We start from the raw sequence: 21,095 nt of genomic DNA on the forward strand, positions 1-21,095 counted from the left end.
TTTGTCGACATTCGGGTAAAAAAAACTGTGAAAAAAACCATGTCGACCTCGCGACCTGTTGACCCAAAGACCTGTTGACCCAAAGTCATGTTGGCTGTTTCACCTGTACATTCTATAAGTCAGTATTTGACCTATATCGGTTGTTCCTTTCACCCTTCAATATGGCCAATCTAATTGCTGAGAGATGAGCTGTCATGTGCTCCTTGAACATTCGTTCAGTTTTGCCAATATATGATAAACCACATGGGCATATGAGTTGATCTGTGACAAATGTGGTGTTACAAGTAAGGGTATGGCGGATATACATTTTTCTTACCAGTTAATGGATGTTGGAATGTATTGCTAGGGATAAGGTATTGGCACTTGGTGCATAAGCATCTAAAGGGGTGTACACACGGAGCAAATTTGTGCTATTTTCTAAGCGATCTGACTAGATTTCTTAGAAAGTAAGCACAGATCTCTCCGTGTGTATGCTCCGAGAGATTAAATATCTTTTGTTAACTAAGTCAGTGCATGCAGTCAAAATCTAGTCAAATTGCTTAGCAAATGACTGCAAGTTAACTTCCAAGCTGGTTGTTGTGTGAGTTATTTATAGTCCCCAGTGCTGCAGACGACTGTACACATATACATATATATATATATATATATGTGTGTGTGTATGTATGTATGTGTGAGCGCGCTCGGTACTCTTTACCTAGCACGGCGCCCACGATTTTGATCGTGGGCATCGCAGGTAAAAAAAATCGCGGGCATTGAATGCACTAAAAATCGGGTGCGACGCGACCGACGCGATGCCCACGATTTCCCATAGGGAACAATGTTAAATTTCTCAATTGACCCAATTTTACTGTTCAATGCCTCAAATGACACGATTTTTCCATAGGAAACAATGTTAAATGGCCCACAGAGGCCAAATAGCCACCCTGAAGTGTGAAATGGCCCCCACAATTGTTAACGCCACCCCACGATCAACGTCAACCCGAAGCGTGGCGAGTGCAGGGAGCCCGCGAGGGGCGGCGGTACGCGTCCTACGACCTTTTCATACCCCCACTATCCACGTCTGCGTGGAGTTGAGAATAGAATAGTGCGGCGAGCGCAGCGAGCCACCGAGCCCGAAGCGTGGCGAGCGCAGCCCGTGGCGAGGGGACGCGGATACCTTCACAGGTAAACGCGTCCCTTCGCGGGCTTCACAGGTATCCGCGTCCCCTCGCTGCGCTCGCCACGCTTCGGGCTCGGAGGCTCGCTGCGCTCGCCACACTATTCTATTCTCAACTCCACGCCGACGTGGATAGTGGGGGTATGAAAAGGTCGTAGGACGCGTACCGCCGCCGCTCGCCACGCTTCGGGTTGACGTTGATCATGGGGTGGCGTTAACAATTGTGGGGGCCATTTCACACTTCAGGGTGGCTATTTGGCCTCTGTAGGCCATTTAACATTGTTTCCTATGGAAAAATCATGTCAATTGAGGCATTGAACAGTAAAATCGGGTCAATTGAGAAATTTAACATTGTTCCCTATGGGAAATCGCGGGCATTGCGTCGGTCGCGTCGCACCCGATTTTTTAGTGCATTCAATGCCCGCGATGGGCGCCGTGCTAGGTAAAGAGTACCGCGCGCTCAAAGCAAATGCTACCTTGTGATTGCCTCTGTGTTTGTGTGGGAGAGAAAGAGATGTAGTTTCACTCCCTGCCAACAGATGGCAGTGTTTCGGAGACACGCAGACATTAGAAATTTAGGTACTTGTGTATTAGCACGGCGCCCACGATTTCGATCTTATGGCATCTTATACAATTTAAAATTGTATACCATTGTAAATGGCATACGATGAGATGAGATTTTAAATTGTATAAGCACACTAATGGGTGCTTTCAATGTTAATTGGCCCCCCTATAAGATTTTTAATTGTATAAGCACCCTAATGGGTGCTTACAATGTTAAATGCGCCGCCACCACTATCAACGCCAACCCGAAGCGTGGGCTCACTGTATAAGATCAACTCCACACCGACATGGATAGTGGGGGTATGAAAAGGTCGGAGGACGCGTACCGCCGCCCCTCGCGGGCTCGCTGCGCTCGCCACGCTTCAGGTTGGCGTTGATAGTGGGGGTGCATTTAACATTGTAAGCACCCATTAGGGTGCTTATACAATAAAAAATCTTATATGGGGGCCAATTAACATTGAAAGCAACCATTAGTGTGCTTATACAATTTAAAATCTCATTGTATGCCATATACAATGGTATACAATTTTTAAATTGTATAATGGAGCCCACAGACGCACCAATCCCGGCAAGCGTTGTGGGCTTAACTAGCACACATAGCATTGCATCGTATGCCTTGTGCATACGATGTGCATGCGATGCTATGCTAGAAAAAGCTAGTACAAAAAGTATGTGCCGCACATACTTTTTGTACTGTACGATGAGGTGCCGCGGGAGCGCGCACCCCATCGTACAGCATCGCACCGCCGGCAACGGTGCGTGTGTGGGCTCCTTTAGATCGAGTCCCATGGCATCTCATCTCATTGCATACCATGTTAAGCCTTATGGTATGCAATGCGATGGGCGCCGTGATAATACACAAGTACCGAAATTTTATATAGATGATGAAATGGTTGTGGTGTTCAGCACCACAACAAACAGCTTTTCACTCTCACATATCGTATGCAGGATATATTTGGCTGAATGCTTTTCATTATTTTGTACAAAACCATTTTAATTGCAGTAGAGAAATGTGACCGCTAAATTACTGGTGCAAATTTATCAAACCCACAAAACATTATGGTTAGCATTAGTGGTGGAACAAAAAAACGGGCAACGCTATACTTAATAAAAACAATATCTACTGTACATATCTAATTTTATTAATGCTGTAGCAGCTTTAATGTAAACCTATGAAACAGGTTATATGTGTGTAAGGTAATTGTAATTCTTAAACTGGGTACACACTAGCCGATGTGTGTACCCAGGACATTGGTGACCGAGAGAACAGGAGGGGTGCTGGTTTCCACAAGTGTACACACACTTGCCGCCGATACCGGTGGAGCGTTAACAAGGTTCTCCCTTGTCTGAACTGTTCAACCCAGGGACGTGGTAGTTAACAATGCACAGGAGCGTGCATTGTTGATGGTGTGTACACACTAAATAAGATATAGTAGTAAAAGATATCGCTCAGAAGGGTCCTTCTGAGTAATATCTTGTACTTTCTCATCTAAAGTGTATGGGGCTTAAGCTTCCTGTACACGGTAAGATATATTGGGGCAGATGTATTAACCAGCGTTAAGTGCAAAAATGCACTTAACGCTGGTTAACTGGGGGGGATTACGTCTGTCCCTAATGTATTACTAGCGCACCTAACGTGCGCTAGTGACAGCCCGCCGAGTTACGCTCGGCGGGGCTGTCCCTGCAATCCCCCCCAGGGATTAACGGCCGGGGCGATGTATTAACAGCCTTCAAGGCGTTAATTCGCCCCGGCCGCTTCGCCAGCTCAGGGCTAGCGTTGTCCTATCCCCCACTATGGGGACAACGCTAGCCCTGCGTCTGGCTTGGGCTGCGCTGGAGATCTCGCGTTTTTTGCGAGATCCCGCGCATGCCCAGTGCGGCCGGCCGGGGGACAGGAGATAGCGCATCAGTATTAACTGATGCGCTATCTCCAGAAAGGGACATCGCCGAAGGGGGGAGTTAACGTTCCCCCGCTTCGGCAGACAAGATGTTAATACATCTTGTCGATGTCCCTTCCTGCTTCGCCTCGCTATTGAGGCGAAGCAGTAAGTATCATAGCGGCGCGATAAGCGCTGCTATGATACATCTGCCCCATTAAACGATATGGCTGTTTTTCGACCAATTGGAACGATCAATCAGTTAAAATGTTTTCATGTGTGGGCATGATAACCATCCAATGCATGTAACCACCGGTCATTCATCTAGATTGCTGATATACAGTATTCAATCTGTCGTGCAAGATTTGTCACACATTCTGGGTGTAGTCATGATGAATAATATAGCAATGATGTGTATCCTTTGATTGTTTACTCAGTAGTTCTGTGTGTGTGTGCATGATATTGTTTGGCCAGGAGTGTTCTGGATTTTAAGGGAAAGAGTTTGGATTGGTCATAAAATCTAGCTGTGTGAATCCTGGAGACAATATGAGACGCTCTTCTGGTACAGTTGCTCTGGTTTTTGCACTTTGTTTTAAATGATAACCATATCAACCATATTGGATTATGCCACCCAGATTTAGTAATTTTAAAACATTAGAAGGACTTTTAAATTTTGTAAAACGCATTTAATGTTTTTATTACACAGATTTAGTGCTTTAAGCACCATACTTTTTTATTTACTCACAAGTATTGTGGTGCCAGTTTTTTTTAGTTACTTTCCCGCAGCACATGATGGGTTTAGAAGAAATTGGATTCAGCCATAGACATTATTATTATAGTTTCAATCTCAAATTAATAATTTAGTAATCTATGCCCAGAGAGTCACATACACTTGTAGTTATAATAACTTGTATTCTATTAGTATCCAATGGCCTGTAAAATGTCCTATAAATATTCTAGGTTGTTGATGTTACCTGGAGGTATTCATGTAAACATGAAGAGGTGATCGCAAGAAGAAAAGAGGTCAGAGAAAGCTGGCTGCGGGAAACCATCGCTGGCCTAAACAAGACGGTATTACAGTTTAGAAACTATTTTCTTTTTGTTACCTACATAGGCTTAAATGTTGTCTTTGAGTAAATGAATGGGATAGCATGATGTGCAGATTTAGTTATATATAAACACTTATGTGAGCTGTATTACCATGATAATGCACAGGTTCTCACTTTGGGGTACTTTAGTTTCCACCGACTTTCCAACAATGTACATGAAGGTTAATAGAACAAAAAAATGAACCCTACATGAGTGTGTGTAAGTGTACATGTATGGAATATACAGCGGGTAAAATAAGTATCAATGTAAACATTTTTCTCAGTGTATATATATATTTGTAAATATATTTGAAAAAAATAAAGCTGCCACAATGGCCCAGCTAATCACCTGACTTGAATCCAATTGAAAATTAATGGTAAGAGAGGACCTCAGAACCTTCAAAACTTGTGTGGAGGAATGGGCCAAAATCACACCTGAACAATGCATGAGACTAGTTTCTCCATACAGGAAGCATCTTGAAGTTGTCATTACCAACAAAGACAGATAAAGTACAGTAAGCATGTTAAATACTTTTTACCCCGTGTCATTTCACATTAGTACACATCACTTCATTTATGGACATCTGTGGCTTGATTTCTTTGCATGTGTGGATAACATGGGTTTTTCTGACATTTGGTGAAAATGTTATTACAATAGCCTAATTTCAAATATATTTACTGAAAATATATTTAAAAAAAATTCCTGCTGTAGATTGTAATTTTAATGTGAATGGCCAAATATTCTCTGTAAAGCGCTGCAAAATATGTGTGTTATATAAATAACTAGTAATAAATAATAATAATTTAGCATTAGACTTCAATAGAGCAATGTCACCAAATGGACACATTTCTTAGAAAATTTAAAGAATATGTCTATGTGGTTGCCAAGAAATAATGAAACATTAACTGGTGTATGTTCTTCCTGGGGAAATGGGCTGGCTGGCTGCCTGCATTGGAAGTGTTGTATCAGTGTCAGTCTCTGAATCCAGTACATGGGTCAATGTGGGACAGGTCTAAATGGAGAATCCCGATCTCCAGTTGGTGCTTCCACAGCTTGATTAGTGAAAGCCTCTACACTTTCTTGATTGAAAATTGGAATGTTTTCTCAAAGAAGTTTTCTCGGCGGCAGGAGCTGCTAGGTGTTCTGCTTTAGCCTCAGTTTGTGTCTACCGTTGTAGATGTGGGACAACTTTCTATATGCAGGCCTTCGAGTGTGAAACACTCTGATCTGTTACCTACATTAGAGAGTGTCAGAGAGCCTGCCACTTATCTCAGGCTTCTTCAGACTTTAACATTCAGTCAGCCAGAGTCTTCGTCTCAGCAGTGTTGGACAAAAGAGCACTCTGGCTTAATTTCTAGGTGGACCAGTACTGAATCCAAAAAGAGTTTGAATCCCTTCTATTCATTTGAGGTACTCTTTGGTCCTGAAATGGACAGAATTATCGCTTCTGCCTCTCAGTCGCTAAACCCAAGGTTTCTCCTTTCGCTCCTAAGGTAGGTCAGGGTTTTAGCCTATATTTCAAGGTCAAGGCGACCTTGGGAAGCTGTTTTTCAGCGTGCATGGGTAAACGTTTATAGAGGGATTTGCAGGTATTTCTCATGTCCCTTATAGATTTGAGAGTAACTTTCCATGTCCCTTTGCTATTCAAACCTCATAGGAAAGCTAGATGTTCCTTCTATCCCATCCTCATTTTTTCCCCTTTTTATAAACACATTTTGGTACTCTTTACCTAGAACGGCGCCCACGATTGGCATCGCAGGCGTTGGGGGTAAAAAATCGCGGGCATCGCGGGTACATAAAAAATGGGCGCGATTTTCCCATAGGGATCAATGTTAAAACTGTGATTGGACGCGATTTTACTGTTAAATGCCTCAATGCCCGCGATTTGGCCATAGGAAACAATGTTAAATGGGCCACAGAGCCCTAATAGTGCCCTTGAACTGTGAAATGGCCCCCACAATTGTTAACGCCACCCCACGATCAACGTCAACCCGTAGCGTGGCGAGCGCAGCGAGCCCGCGAGGGGCGGCGGTACGCGTCCTCCGACCTTTTCATACCCCCACTATCCACGTCGGCGTGGAGTTGAGAATAGAATAGTGTGGCGAGCGGACGCGGATACCTTCACAGGTAAACGCATCCCTTCGTGTCGCCATGGACACCTGGGAAGCCCGCGAGGGGACGCGTATAACTGTGAAGGTATCCGCGTCCCCTCGCGGGGCGCGCTGCGCTCGCCACGCTTCGGGCTCGGTGGCTCGCTGCGCTCGCCACACTATTCTATTCTCAACTCCACGCCGACGTGGATAGTGGGGGTGTGAAAAGGTCGGAGGACGCGTACCGCCGCCCCTCGCGAGCTCGCTGCGCTCGCCACGCTTCGGGTTGACATTGATCGTGGGGTGGCGTTAACAATTGTGGGGGCCATTTCAGACTTCACAGTGACTATTTGGGCTCTGTGGCCCATTTAACATTGTTTCCTATGTATGTCGCGTCCAATCTCACTTTTAGCATTGGTCCCTATGGGAAATCGCGGGCATCGCATCGCACCCGTTTTTTAGTGCATTCGATGGTCGCGATGGGCGCCGTTCTAGGTAGAGTACCCACATTTTATTGTGTTTAAAAGATAAATTGGTACTTGTTTCCTAGCACGGCCACAATCTTATGGATCGTGTACCTTTAAGTTAAGGTACACGATCCACACGATGGACCCGATTTCCTTTGAAATCAGGTCCATTTTGCCGGCTAGGACACAATATCGGGGGCATCGCGTCGGTCGGGACCATTAACATTGGTCCCGACGCGACCGACGCGATGCCCCCGATTTTTCCATAGGCTTCAATGTTAAAAAATATTTTAACATTGAAATCGTGTCGGGAAAGGTAAAATATCGGGGGCATCGCGTCGGTCGGGACCATTAACATTGGTCCCGACGCGATGCCCCCGATTTTTCCATAGGCTTCAATGTTAAAATATTTTTTAACATTGAAATCGTGAGAAAATGTGAAAAATGTGAAATGGGCCAATATGACCCATTTCACATTATAGATGTCCCCGTCGTCACCCCACGATAGACGCCAACCCGAAGCGTGGCGAGCGCAGCGAGCCCGCGAGGGGCGGCGGTGCGCGTCCTCCGACCTTTTCATTCCCCTACTATCCACGTCGGCGTGGAGTTGAGAATAGAATAGTGTGGCGAGCGGATGCGTATAACTTCACAGGTATACGCGTCCCCTCGCAGGGCTCGCTGCGCTGGCCACGCTTTGGGCTCGGTGGCTCGCTGCGCTCGCCACACTATTCTATTCTCAACTCCACGCCGACGTGGATAGTAGGGGAATGAAAAGGTCGGAGTACGCGCACCGCCGCCCCTCGCGGGCGCGCTGCGCTCGCCACGCTTCGGGTTGGTGTCTATCGTGGGGTGGGGTTTACGCCGTTAAATTTGGGGGGGTTGGGAATATTTTACATTGAATCCAATGTAAAATCGGGTCCCAGGGACCCGATTTACATTTCATTCAATCAAAAAATCGGGTCGAAAATCGGTCGGTTGCGTCGATCGCATTGCATGCGACCAAATCGCATGCGATGCGATCGACCCGATTTTTCCGACACGACCACCCCGATGTAAATCGGTGTGGCCGTGCTAGGAAACAAGTACCGATAAATTTAGTAACAAAGACTTATACACAAATAATTGCAGATATAAACAAAAGCTTCAAAAATATCATTTTAAATGTAAGGCGAGGGGAAAACACAAGAGGGAGAAAGAGAAAGGAAAGTAAAGCTGGCCATACATCAGAAAGATCGATCTTAAGATCGATTGCACTCATGATTGTGTACAATTTCCCTTGAAATCCCCAGCAGTCCTTGGTGGTTTTTGGACACACAATATACTCACAATCCATCATACAATCAGTCATACAATCCATCTGCTGCATGATTGTGTACACAAGATGTGCACACAATCTGCATACAATCCATCTTGCAATCAATTGAGATTGTATGATTGGGTACAATATCTTTCTGATGTATGGTCACCTTTTAGTCTTAATAGTAGAGGGAGGACATACAAATGGCTTCAATATAAAACATGCATTTATTATAGTGAAAATCAGAAAATGCAGTATAATAAAGTAAATAATAAAGTTACTGTATCTTAAATAAGTTTCCAAGGAACTGATAAGTAAATAGAGAAATTGGGTATAGAGATGACTAAACAAAATCATACAGTGGTAGATACCAATCAGTATTTTCATACAGTTTAAGAATGTGACTTAAAGTTGCTGCATCCAGTGTGTTAATAAAAGAATCCCACCATTTTTTTGTTCATTTTTACTGTTTTGACAACTTCGCCTCCATGAAAGAAGGGTCCTCCATGCTACTCAGGAGCATTCTCTCCCTTAGTAGACAGCTATGGTAAATCCCTATGGTATTTCCAGTGCTCTCCATGACTGAAAGAGAAAACAATATTTTGGTCCTTACCTGATAAATCTGCTTCTCTGGGGCCATGCGGGATGCTGGATGGGAATTGGTATGGAATCCCGGCGGTCAAAATCCCGACGCCGGAACCCCGACCGCAAAAATCCCGACATGGGGGGGCGCCCTCCCCCCCCCCCCTTGCGGCCCGGCACCTCGCTACACTTAGCACACTAATTTATTCTCCCTCTATGGGTGTTGTGGACACCCACAGAGGGACAAAGTGCCGGGATTTCGTCTTCAGGATTTTGACCGTCGGGAAAGTGACTGCATACTGCTGGATGCCCTTGTTCTCCTGGTTTTCCTTGGTTGTGTTCTTTATGCCATGTCATCTGACTCTCATTTGTGGATGTGTATGTGTGCCTGGCTTTCCTCCCCTATTTCCTTTGAGCCTTTGAGTCTGAACTACCTTGTTAAAAAAATAAAAAAAACTCTCAAAAAGGTGTTTCCAATATGCGACATTTGGGGTGCACCCATATTTGGTAGACAGGAGTCCGATCATTTAAGCAAAGTCAGTCTTTTTATTTGTTGGTATTTTGTGGTCATCAAAGAAAAATATATATTTAAGTAAACAAAAGCATGTACAAATGTTTTTTTTTCCCCACATAACCTACAGCAGATTCCTATTGATTTTTATCCGTAGAGGCAGCAGTCTTTACCAGAACAGAGGAAGAATGAACTCCTTGGGAGGCTGATTGTGGAAATTGTGGAGTTCATGTCTCCAAAGACACCCAAACCTGGAGAGCTTGGTGGCCGAGAGTCTGGATCCCTAGCGTGGAGAGTAGCACGAGGAGAAAGCGATTTCAAAGTAATTTATCAATTCTATATCTATCACCCTTCCGTTATAGACAACCAGACTAACACGGCTAAGGAGGTTGACGGTTATAGACTTGAGTGAGAGAAATAAGGTGCACAAAAATAATTACATTTGAGATCTTAATACAAATTACGCCCACTCAGATCACATGCTGCTGGATATGGCATTTCTCCATACAGCTGACCTTCCTGTTTTGACATTGGAAGACACTCTCACAGCTCCAATCTCAGAACAAGAAATATTATTCACTGTGGGGCAGTTGGCTACTGGTAAGACCCTTGGTCCTGATGGGATGAGTGCAGAATATTATAAATTATTATTCCCACACCCTTTTCCCCATTTACTAACATTATTACATTTTCTTCTGACTGGCAACATGCCCCCCTCTAATCTTAATCAAGTTAATAGTCATGATACCCAAACCAGGGAAAGACCCCCCACTAGCACAGTCCTATCACCATATCTGTTTTTTAAATCAAGATTAAAACATTTCCACTATTATAGTGCAGCGTTTGCAAACATTGGTAACAAAATTGCTTCATTCTGCACATTCTGGATTTGTTAAAGGCAGATGTAGAATATTTGCCAAGTAATGCTGACAAAGCATTTGACCGGGCTTCCTGGTCCCATTTGCTTTGGGTGCATTATGTTCAAAATTCCGGTCCAATTTTTGAAGTGTTTTCACATGTTGTATTCTAACCCCACAGCATTCATCACTGTGAATGGCTTAAACATGGATCATTTTCGGCTGCAATATGGCAACCTTGCCTGGTTCCCCTTCTCCCCTATTATTTTTAATCCGGCCCTAGATCCCCTCCTTTGACACTTTTATTTGTCTGCTGATTGGCATGGATTTAAAACTGGCCTTCGTGTGTTGAAAGACTTAGGGGCAGATTTATTAAGCTTGGAGAAGAGATAAACTGGAGATAAAGCGGATAAAAGGTAAAAGGAGATAAAGCACCAGACAATCAGATGTGTTTGAAAAGGACAGTTGGGAGTTGATTGGCTGGTGCTTTATCTCCTTTTACCTTTTCTCCACTTTATCTCCAGTTTATCTCTTCTCCAAGCTTAATAAATCTGCCCCACAGTGCAGTGGTGTCAAACTCCAGCTGTTGTGGAACTACACATCCCAACGTGCCCTACAACAGTTTTTCGTATCCATTATATTAAATCTGTGTCTGGGCATGCTGGGATGTGTAGTTCCACAGCAGCTGTTGTGTGAGTTTGACACCACTGCCTTAGTGTATTTTACTAACGCACACTTGGTCTTTCCAGGTTTTCTACAGATACTCCCTAATTTTGAATTCATTTCTGGCTTCAAGATTAATAAATCTAAAACGGATGCCCTAGCCTTACATGTGCGGTGGCAGTGAATTGAGATGGTCTTTTCCCATTCAGATGGGCTTTCTTCATTGATGTATTCAGGCCTTAACACCCCTCTGGACTTTACACTGCTAATGTCCTGGCAATTATTGCTAATACCTGATTTCCAGTCTTGGATACACTTGCCGCTTTCATATATTGGCATGTGCAAAGATGATTTCCTTTCCCCGACTCCTGTATCCAATTTAAATGCTCCCCGTGTTAACAACAGATTCTGACTTTACAATCCTAGCTAAAGCCATCAGTAAGTTTATTTGGGCTGGGGAAAAAGAATGGAATATTATTATTTAAGAATTGATCAACCTCCTGATTTTGGGGGCATAAACCTTCCATGTCCAGAAGTTATGTCTTGGCAGCAAACTATCGCTATGCCGTAGACTGGTTACAAGAAACCGCGAATTTTGCGAACACCCGTTTGTTTAAGTGTTCTGTCCCAACATTCCATTATCCAGCCCTTTACATATGAGACCAGTAGCCTTCCCATCTTCTGTAGCTAACAATCTGTTACTGACTAGCACCTGTGCAGCATGGAGTATGTCCTGTTCTAGGATGGGTGTCTCACCTTATTTCTCCATTTACTTCATAACTCAGGATTTCAGAGGCCACTCACATCTATCTCAACTACATGACATGCTTGCATGTATTGCTGGGGTCTCCGCATAGTAAATCCATTGACACTAAAAGTACTTTCCAATGATCAGCTGGTGAAGATATTTTCTCACCTGCCTCTCTCTTTTTGTTTACTACCAGATAAGTAGTTATGTAGTAAAATGACTATCTTAATAACCAGACCAAGACAAGTTGGATGATGTGCTGCGTTCCAGGCCTGGTAGTAGTTCTTCTATGTTTTTTATACACAGACACTAAACGCTCTATTAAGACACTATGCAGTCTGGTATTGCCAATTGGACAGTTGACTTTCCTTCCATACCCCTTATATTTGTACTTACAGCCTTTACAAGTCTTAATCAAATTTTGATATCCATCTGCTTCATATCCTGAAATGTCTTATAAGCTCCTACACCGGGCTTACATTACTCCTAGGTTGCGTTCTATAATGGAGGTTTAATTTGACTCTACATGTTGCAAATGTGAGGCACTTGACGCAGGTCTTTACCTCTGTATGTGGAGTTGCCCAAAAGTCGCTAAATTGTAGACCCTTGTTCACAATTATATTCCGAATACACTAAGGGGTTCATTTACTAGATGGGAGTTCTATTTCAGATGGGATGTTGCCCATAGCAACCAATCAGTATCTTATTTATTTTGCACCTTCTAGGAGATAATATATATATATATATATATATATATATATATATATATATATATAATCCAATTGGTTGCCCATAGCAACATCCCATCTGAAATAGAACTCTAATCTTAGTAGATAAACCTTCTTTACCATATCTCCAGAATGGGCTCCCCGAGATATTTAACTCCCAAACATAAGCCCCATTGGGCCCTTGTAACTTTTATAAGCAACAAATGCTGCAGCGGGAATAAAAACTATACTATCTCAGTAGGTCTCCTCTGATTCCTTACCTTACATAGTAAAACAAATAGGAGATTTGTGGCATTAACAATGGCCACAAATCTCCTATTTATTTACTATGGGCTGGCTAGAAATGTCAATTAACAGGGAAGTCTGGACTGAAAGAAATGTTTACTGCTTGGTTACCATATTACCACCTCCTCAGAAGAAATATTTTGCAAAGATGTAGCTTTAACATCATGGTAACGCTTATTTGATATTGCTATTTGTGTACACTTTCTCTTAGTATAGGTACCTATACACGCACCGATATTCATGTGCTATGCATTTTGAACTTTTACGGTGATTTTGGCACTGGAAGGGGATGCGATGCGATGTACTGTAATGTGCGGATGCGATGGGATTTCAGCCTTTTTTTTTTTAAGTTAGTAGTCACTAATGAACATCGCATCGCATCTCATCCCATGTACTCCAAAACTGATGCGATGCAATGAAGCACAAAAAGTACTGCCTGCAGATACTTTTTGTGCTTTACAACATTGTACCCGCGGAGACTCGCATCGCATCCCCGCAGGTACACTTTGCGATTTAAGGCGATGCGTTTTGAACTTTAAAAGTTCAAAGCGCATGCTGAAATCGCAGCATGTATGAGCACCTTATTTCTTTTTTGTACAGTTCTACAATAAATTATTGTTGAAATATATAGTTGTTAATAAATAAATAAATTGTTACTAGTTGTACAAATCTAAATAATGATGCAATTATTTCAGCCTACAGTACCTTTTTATTGGCTTTGGTTAAAGTTTATAAACACTGCAAAGTGTATTTATGAATATTTGCCCAATGATGTTTATGAATTGATATGAAGAGATTTTTTTTTTTTTTGCATGGAACAGTCATCTTGGTACTTGTGTAGTTTAATGGCGGCAACCTAAGATACTTTTGAAGCTACATCGTCAGCGTAGCCCAACGGCTGCCTTACTTGTGTAGTTTCACGGCGGCAGCCTAAGCTACGTTTTCAGTGTAGCCCAACGGCTACCTAGCGTAGTGTCTCCACGGCAGCCCTGCGTAGTCACCGTACTGTCCCCGGGAGCTGCAGCTCTGTCGTTGGCACGCCTAGTGAGCGCCTCTCACACAGCTCCGGTAACCACCAGATCCCCTGCGCTGGTGGAGGCTGGCAGAGAGGGGATCATGTGGGCATCGGTGGAGTGGCGCTCCATCTGTCAAACGCAGAAGCTTGTGCGTCTCAGTAAGTATTGCGGCAGGGTATGGCAACCCTGCCGACAGGGTTAGGGGTTCGGTAGCGCGTGAGTCTCCTGCACAAAGGGGGGTGCGGTGTGCAAGTGCGTCTCATGCACAATAAAGGACACATTTGCCAGTGCTCCATGTTACATACTGGTAAATGCCTCCATTTGAAACCCCCACTATCCACGCCAGCCCGAATCATGGCGAGGGGACGCGGTTCATACCCCCACTATCCACGTCGGCTTGGATTTGATTTTATAAAGTGTGGCGAGCCCGAAGCGTGGAGAGCGGACGCAGATTACTTGACATGTATTCACTTTATCAAATCAACTCCACGTGGATAGTGGGGGTATGAACAAGTCGGGAGGACGCGTACCGTGTCCCCTCGTGGGGCTCGCTGCGCTCACCACGCTTCGGGCTGGCGTGTATAGTGGGGGTGTTTTAAAAACACATTCACACCTGTCATGTCAGGCAGGTTAAAATTGTCAATGGTTCCCACACAGTGTAATAAGCGCTGATTGACTACACTAACTCCGTAAGCTCCGGCTAGCCCGCGAACGGGCGGGAACACAAAGCTGATACTGACAGTGGCGCCTGACTGACTACGCTAACTACTTAAGTGGCCGCGGGAACATGGTCTATTGATTACGCTAATTACTTAAGCGAGCCGTGGGAACACTATGCTGATTCTGACAGGGACGCTATGCTAACTACGTAACTGCCGCCGTGAAACTACATAAGTACCGTCATCTTAAACTGAAAATTATCAACAATTTTGCAAGTTGTAACTATATTAATGTTTTTGTTTCTTTCAACTAGAATAAGAGTGTCATATTTGTCCCTTCTGACAAGGAGAAAGCTGCCAAGAGCTTCCATCTTCAATATAACATTGTTGAGGATTGTTACAACCGGGTCTCAAATAACAATGAGATGATTGCCAAATGGGAAAATGGAGTCTGGCTGTCCGAGTCTATATGTAGGAAAGTTGAAAATGACTGGAAAATGGTATGTCCAGAACACTAACCCTGGTGATGGGATACAGTGTAATATCATTCTGATTGGCTGGTTTATTCGGTACTTATGTATTATCTGGGCTCCCATGTTAAATGCACCCCATTTTTTCATACCCCTACTATCCAACTATGCATGGAGTTGATTTTATATAGTGTGGCGAGCGCAACGAGCCACCGTGCCCGAAGCATGGCGAGGGGCCGCGGTCTCATAAGAAAAGCGGGAGCCAGATATTACATAAGTACCATTTATTCCATTCACTGACCTACATTGGACTTGATGAACTTTAAGGTAAATAAAACCAATCCGGTTTCTGTAAATCTGAAATAATTGTTGTAATTATTTTAAAGCTGAAACCAAACCAAAAAAGTTTAAAAACATTGAAGCAATGTCAGTGCATGGAACTAACTGCCTAAATGCTGCTAAGTTATGCATACAGGGTCTGTCCAGAATGTAATGAGACGGCATGCACTAGAGGCGCATGGTAAAAAATTTCCGCCATTCACGTCAGCACAGTTACCGGTGAGCCTTTACAGAGTATGGATTGAGCTGTAAACAAAGTGTAATTTTTTTACCTCAGTCGAGGTTCAAGATGATTGCATATCGTTGCTCGATAGTATGTGCTAAGTTTTAGCACATACAATTTGGGGAATTGGGTACTGAGACGCTTGCCATGCTTCAAAAGGCCTTGGAATAGGAATCCTGATCCAAGGAGCAAGTTAACCACTGGAATAAATTCTTTGAGGATGACAGAGAAGACAAACCATGCTCTGGATGACCTTCAACAAGCCGAAGTGAGCAAAATGTAGACAAAGTGCATATTGTTTTGAACAATGACCATTGTTTGAGTGTTAGAATGGTAGCAGAAGGTTGAGACTTCCAAAAACGACTGTACAAGAGATCTTGATAAGCAAATTAGCAATGCGAAAGGTGTGTGTCCGATTGGTTGCCAAAGTTTGGACTCCCGATCAAAAAGACAAGCATGTAGCAATTTCCTGCAAATTTTGGAAGCGATAACAGGTGATAAAACTTGGATCCTTGAGTATGATCTAGAGACACCCCCCCCCCATCATCACCTTTGCTTTGACGTCGACGGCAGGCTCGAGTATGTTCGGCGCGGCTCAGGATACTGTTCGGCGCGGCTCGGGGGAACTCAGGAGTGCTCAGGCACCCGAGTCCTACCGAGCCACCGGGAAAATCCCCCAGCCTGCCGCCGATGTCACTGCTGAATGTGACGGCTAAGGCAGCGGCGGCAGGGAAGCTCCGGCATACAAACGCCGGAGTGGGGGGGGGGGCTTCCAATGTCCTGTGGTGGGTTCTGCTGGGGCAGGACAAACCTGCCCTGGTAGGCTTGTCCTGCCCCAGCAAAACCCACCACTCAAAGGGGTTAAGAAACTGACCTCTCCATCCGCAAGTAGATTGCCACTACCTGGATCCTCTATCATGACAATGAACAAAGTCACACATCGATGCAAATAAGAGCATATTTGGCCAAGCACAACGCTTCAACACTGCCTCAACCACCCTACAGTCTGGACCTGGCCCCGGCTGATGACTTTTTTCCCATTGATCAAGCACGGCCTAACAGGACACAGTTTTCAGACCATAGGCAGCGGCTGCGACAAGGGCACACAAGGACGTTCCAGTTAACTCCTTCCAGGTGGTGTACCAAGCTGGGCAGACACTCTGGCAATGGTGTACTGATGCTCAAGTGTTGTACTGTACTTTGAAGAATATCAACCCTATGTGACTAAAAGTTGAATAAACTGTTTTTCACATATTTAGTCTCATTACTTTCTGGACAGACCATGTATAACATAGCTCTAGCTGAAACCCCCTCATACCTTGTGTAAGAGATGGGTCTCTGTGTACGCAGTTGGCATGGCCCGCAGTTACACCTACATGCCCTCTCTAAAATGAACCTACTGTAATTGCAAACACTGCTCAACAGCCCAGTTAGATCAAGGGGGTAATTCAGGTTGGTTTTCTAATGGACAAAACCATGTGCACTGCAGGTGGGGCTGATGTCACATGTGCAGAGAGAGTTAGATTTGGGTGGGTCGTGTTCTTCAAATTGATATTGCAGTGTAAAAATAAAGCAGCCAGTATTTACCCTGCACAGAAACAAAATAACTTGCCCAAATGTAACGCTCTCTGCACATGTTACATCTGCCCCACCCGCAGTGCACATGGTTTTGTCCATTAGCAAACCAAATGTGCTTTGCAAACCAACCTAAATCGGGCCCCAGATCAGCTGTGAGGGGGCGTTATGACTGATAGGCATACACTTTGGAATCACCAGTAATTGTGTGTTTGGCTACACAGCGTGCCAGGTTCACACACATAACAGGTTCCAACCAGACATAAGGCAGCAGCATGACTTGGATGTAGTTTTGTTTACTATGAAGTCGCATTGTACAGCACAGTCTTTGAAAGACCCTCATCATTACTTCACTGTTAGAGATACTGCTTCTACTAATGTCTTAGTCTGTGATTTCCTACTTGCCTTCTTTCCCCTTCTTGTATCATGATATTATCCCTGTCACAGACATCCATGCCATTATTTCAAAGCTATGTGGACAGCAAGTTTGCCTCTGACCTGGCTTTCCTGGACTTTATTGTCCAACTTCAATCCCTATGTGATACATTTTTTGCAGGTGTATTTAGCACGCAGGGAAGAAACGCCATCAGCTAGAATCGGTTGGAAGTTTGAGTGTTCCTCCGTAGGACTGAGAGTGGAGAATATAAGTATCCGGACAACTAGTGAAACCTTCCACAGTGGAAAAATTAAATGGAAGCTGTATTCTCTAGAAACACAAGTGGAAGTTAATGCTGGTAAGTTGCTCTAGCAAGTTTTTTGACCATTTAAGAAAAGAATCCGACTGCCGCGTGCCTTTGTAATATAGCATACAACCCTGGGTTCCACCGGCATGGTTCCAAACACGGCACTGCAAGGATTTCCTATACTTTTATTGCCTCATCATCTCAACGTTTCAGGGACACACCTCCCTGTCGTCAGGAGGAGCTCATACATACACAGACATATATCTGTATATTTTGAAATAAATATCCAGAAAAGTACAGCAGGTAATTGCAGTGGTATTTGCAGGGAGTGCTGGCTGCACAGTGTGAGCCACCCTTGACCTGGAGCCTTGTATGCAATGTACATCCCACACCCAATCCGCTATAGACTTGCTGCTTGCTGTACCTACAGCAGATAGTAATGATGTTTTGCTGATCACAGTATATTATCCTTAACTTACCATTTGTTGTTTTTCAGATAAGAACCTGCATTCTTATCCAGAGTTTTTAAATTCATCGGAAGTTGTTTTGGAAGCTGAACTCAGTGATGGAGAAGGGACCGCTGCATGGCAACATACACAACTGTTTCGGGAGAGCCTAACCGAGAACGGCAACTCTCTGGAAATAATTATAACGCTTAAAGATCCTTAGGAATTGTTTTTTTTTTCTTTTCTTTTTTTTTAATGGTGGATTTCATTTTTTTATTAATGGTTTGTTTGATATGAATGTATATTTCATTTGGAAATATAAAGGATTTTGGTATGATGGATTGAGATATTTGGGGTTTTACACAGACAATTTACCTTCCCATGGTTATTTTACTATGTTCAAATAATTTAACACTAGCTTTTGCTGAATGCTGGTTTTATATTTTATCATAACAGGATCAGTCTACATATTTAAAAAAAAAAAAGATTACATTTTAATGTTTTAAAAAATAAATTAGGTGTTTAAATGATTTTTTTTTTTTTTTTCATTTGAAACACTAGTCTGATTTTTCATTTGACAGATACCAGGTATTGTGGGTAATATAAGGTTTGCATCAGTTGCATTAGAAATATGTAATTACCTTTCTACCACCTGCTAGTGGCAATCTGTGGCTATCTAAGTGTTGTGGAAGTTCAAGTACCAGGCTGTGACTTTTTAGTTTTGCGAAAGTTAAGCTGGGTACACACTAGACATGCGGTAGCCAACTCCAGTCCTCGAGAGCTACCAACAGTTAGTGTTTTCCGAATCTCCTCACAGAATCACATGTAAAGTCATTAGCTCCACCTGTGGATCTTTTAAAATGTGTCAGTCAGTAATGAGTGCACCTTTGCAGCAGCTAGGTTGGCTGGAAAATGTGAAATGTTGGTAGCTCTTGAGGACTGGAGTTGGCTACCACTGCACTAGGCAGACAGACCTATCTGAGGATCGGTAAGTGCATACAAACTTACCAATCGTCAACCTGATGTGGTGTTCCTGATGTCGCAACTGGGCAGCATTACATGTGCCAACCCAGTTGTGATGTCAGTTACTAGAGGCTTCTGAAGCAATTGTTAGAGCAGTCTACACCGCACAATGCATCAATGTATCTGCAAATATATTGGCCATCATCTGTGCTGAACATCCAACATAATATGTTTGCGAACATCATTGTTCAGACATGATGTTATCACACACCTGTCGGCACACCCACGATATATTTGCCAGCATGTGGCTGGAATTAGAGAGTCCCACCGTATACATTTACTATGAAGCCCTACTTCAGTTTCCATTCCGTATTTCAAATGTATCTAAGAACATAATATAACTAGGAGATAATCTTTGTGGATATGAGTCATTTAAAGTCCACGAGTTTTTTGTTATTACTTCAGAGCATAGCTGCCCACCCTCCTGCATTCTGCAGGAGACTCCCTGAAATAATGACAATCTCCCTCATTTCACCTAGCCCACATTAAACTGTTACATCTTTGAGGAAAAAGTAATGAGAGACAGATACATTTACATTGAATCATCAGCACCATTTCCCAGCACTTTACCAAGTACAGTATCTCTTACTAACTGCTTTGGGGCTCATCTACATTTGGATCTAAGTCCTTTTAAAAGATTCCTCTCAGATGTAGCAGTACAATGATTCTAGGTGCCACGTTCACAATCTCTCCATATATGGAACTAGACACGCCCTTAGAGAGGAGCATGACATGCCCCCTGAATGGGGGCTGTGCAAAATTCTACAACCAACTATAATCTCCCTGAAACTAGTTTTCAAAAGTAGGCAAGTATGCTTCAGAGATGGCACACAGTTTCTGTACTTGTCAAAACTTTTCATGGCCACAGATGATCATGTTCTCATCTATTTCCTAATGGAAGTAGATGATGCCACTGTCATATTACAATAATGTGTATGGATGTATACATTGTCTTGCATATTTAAATAAACCTACTATATTTTTACAGTCTGTGCATGGTCTGTATTTAAATATCAATAAAATGTTACCTAAAGTAACTGATGATCTCATTATTAGAATTAAACATAACCTCTGAACAGACAGATATTTCCTACATCATGGGTTTGTCCTCCCTAATTGACATCAAGGCACTTTCGCAGTTCAGCTTTGGATGCATGATGTGAGATGTGAAGGGCGTTCCTAGAGGTGGAGCTTGCTAAAAAGATGCAGATATATTGCATCTAATGGGAGTGTCGGAGGTGAATCAGAGAAGGCAGTTGCATACAAAGATGCTGCACCACTCACATAAGAGGCCACAATTGGACAGAAAAACTGCATAGGGTTGGGGGCAAGTTAAAAATGGTACTTCTAAAGATCCATCATTTGGTATTTCAACACCTACAGATGCTGACAGCAGACATCTCAGTCCTTGCACATTTGGATGCACTGATCTCCCCCAGGGAAAGACTTTGTCGCAACCTTATATAAACAAAGAAGTCTGCATCTGCGTCCGACTCCAAAAAATGTCGATTTTGGTTGTACGTTTGTGTTTTAGGCAAATTGATGTAAACTTCTTGAGCAGAAGCGTCTGTATCGTAGATCTAATTCTCCTAATAAAGAGGAAAACAAATAGCAGATCTCTGTACTTCCATTTAGATGCATCAGGACAGTAACAAACTATGATTGGCTATGGCAAATATACAATGGCAACTCTGTCACAGTAATTGACACAGTAATTTAAGTTTTTGTTGATTGAAACACATTGCAC

General features: G+C 43.3%; 1 protein-coding gene across 1 annotated transcript in view; it reads left to right on the forward strand.

The window, feature by feature from the left end:
* Window positions 1–20,385, forward strand: part of NGLY1 (N-glycanase 1) — a 64,322-nt gene extending 43,937 nt beyond the window's left edge. Inside the window, exons 8-12 of the mRNA XM_083188718.1 lie at window positions 4,558–4,668; window positions 9,791–9,955; window positions 14,904–15,089; window positions 17,753–17,930; window positions 18,376–20,385. Coding sequence (XP_083044844.1) covers window positions 4,558–4,668; window positions 9,791–9,955; window positions 14,904–15,089; window positions 17,753–17,930; window positions 18,376–18,548 — 813 coding nt within the window. The 3' untranslated portion in view covers window positions 18,549–20,385. The remainder of the gene's footprint in view (window positions 1–4,557; window positions 4,669–9,790; window positions 9,956–14,903; window positions 15,090–17,752; window positions 17,931–18,375) is intronic.
* Window positions 20,386–21,095: the final 710 nt, after the last annotated feature.

The sequence above is a fragment of the Crinia signifera genome, chromosome 5 (assembly GCF_055691185.1).
Source record: "Crinia signifera chromosome 5, ASM5569118v1, whole genome shotgun sequence".
Classification (NCBI taxonomy): domain Eukaryota; kingdom Metazoa; phylum Chordata; class Amphibia; order Anura; family Myobatrachidae; genus Crinia; species Crinia signifera.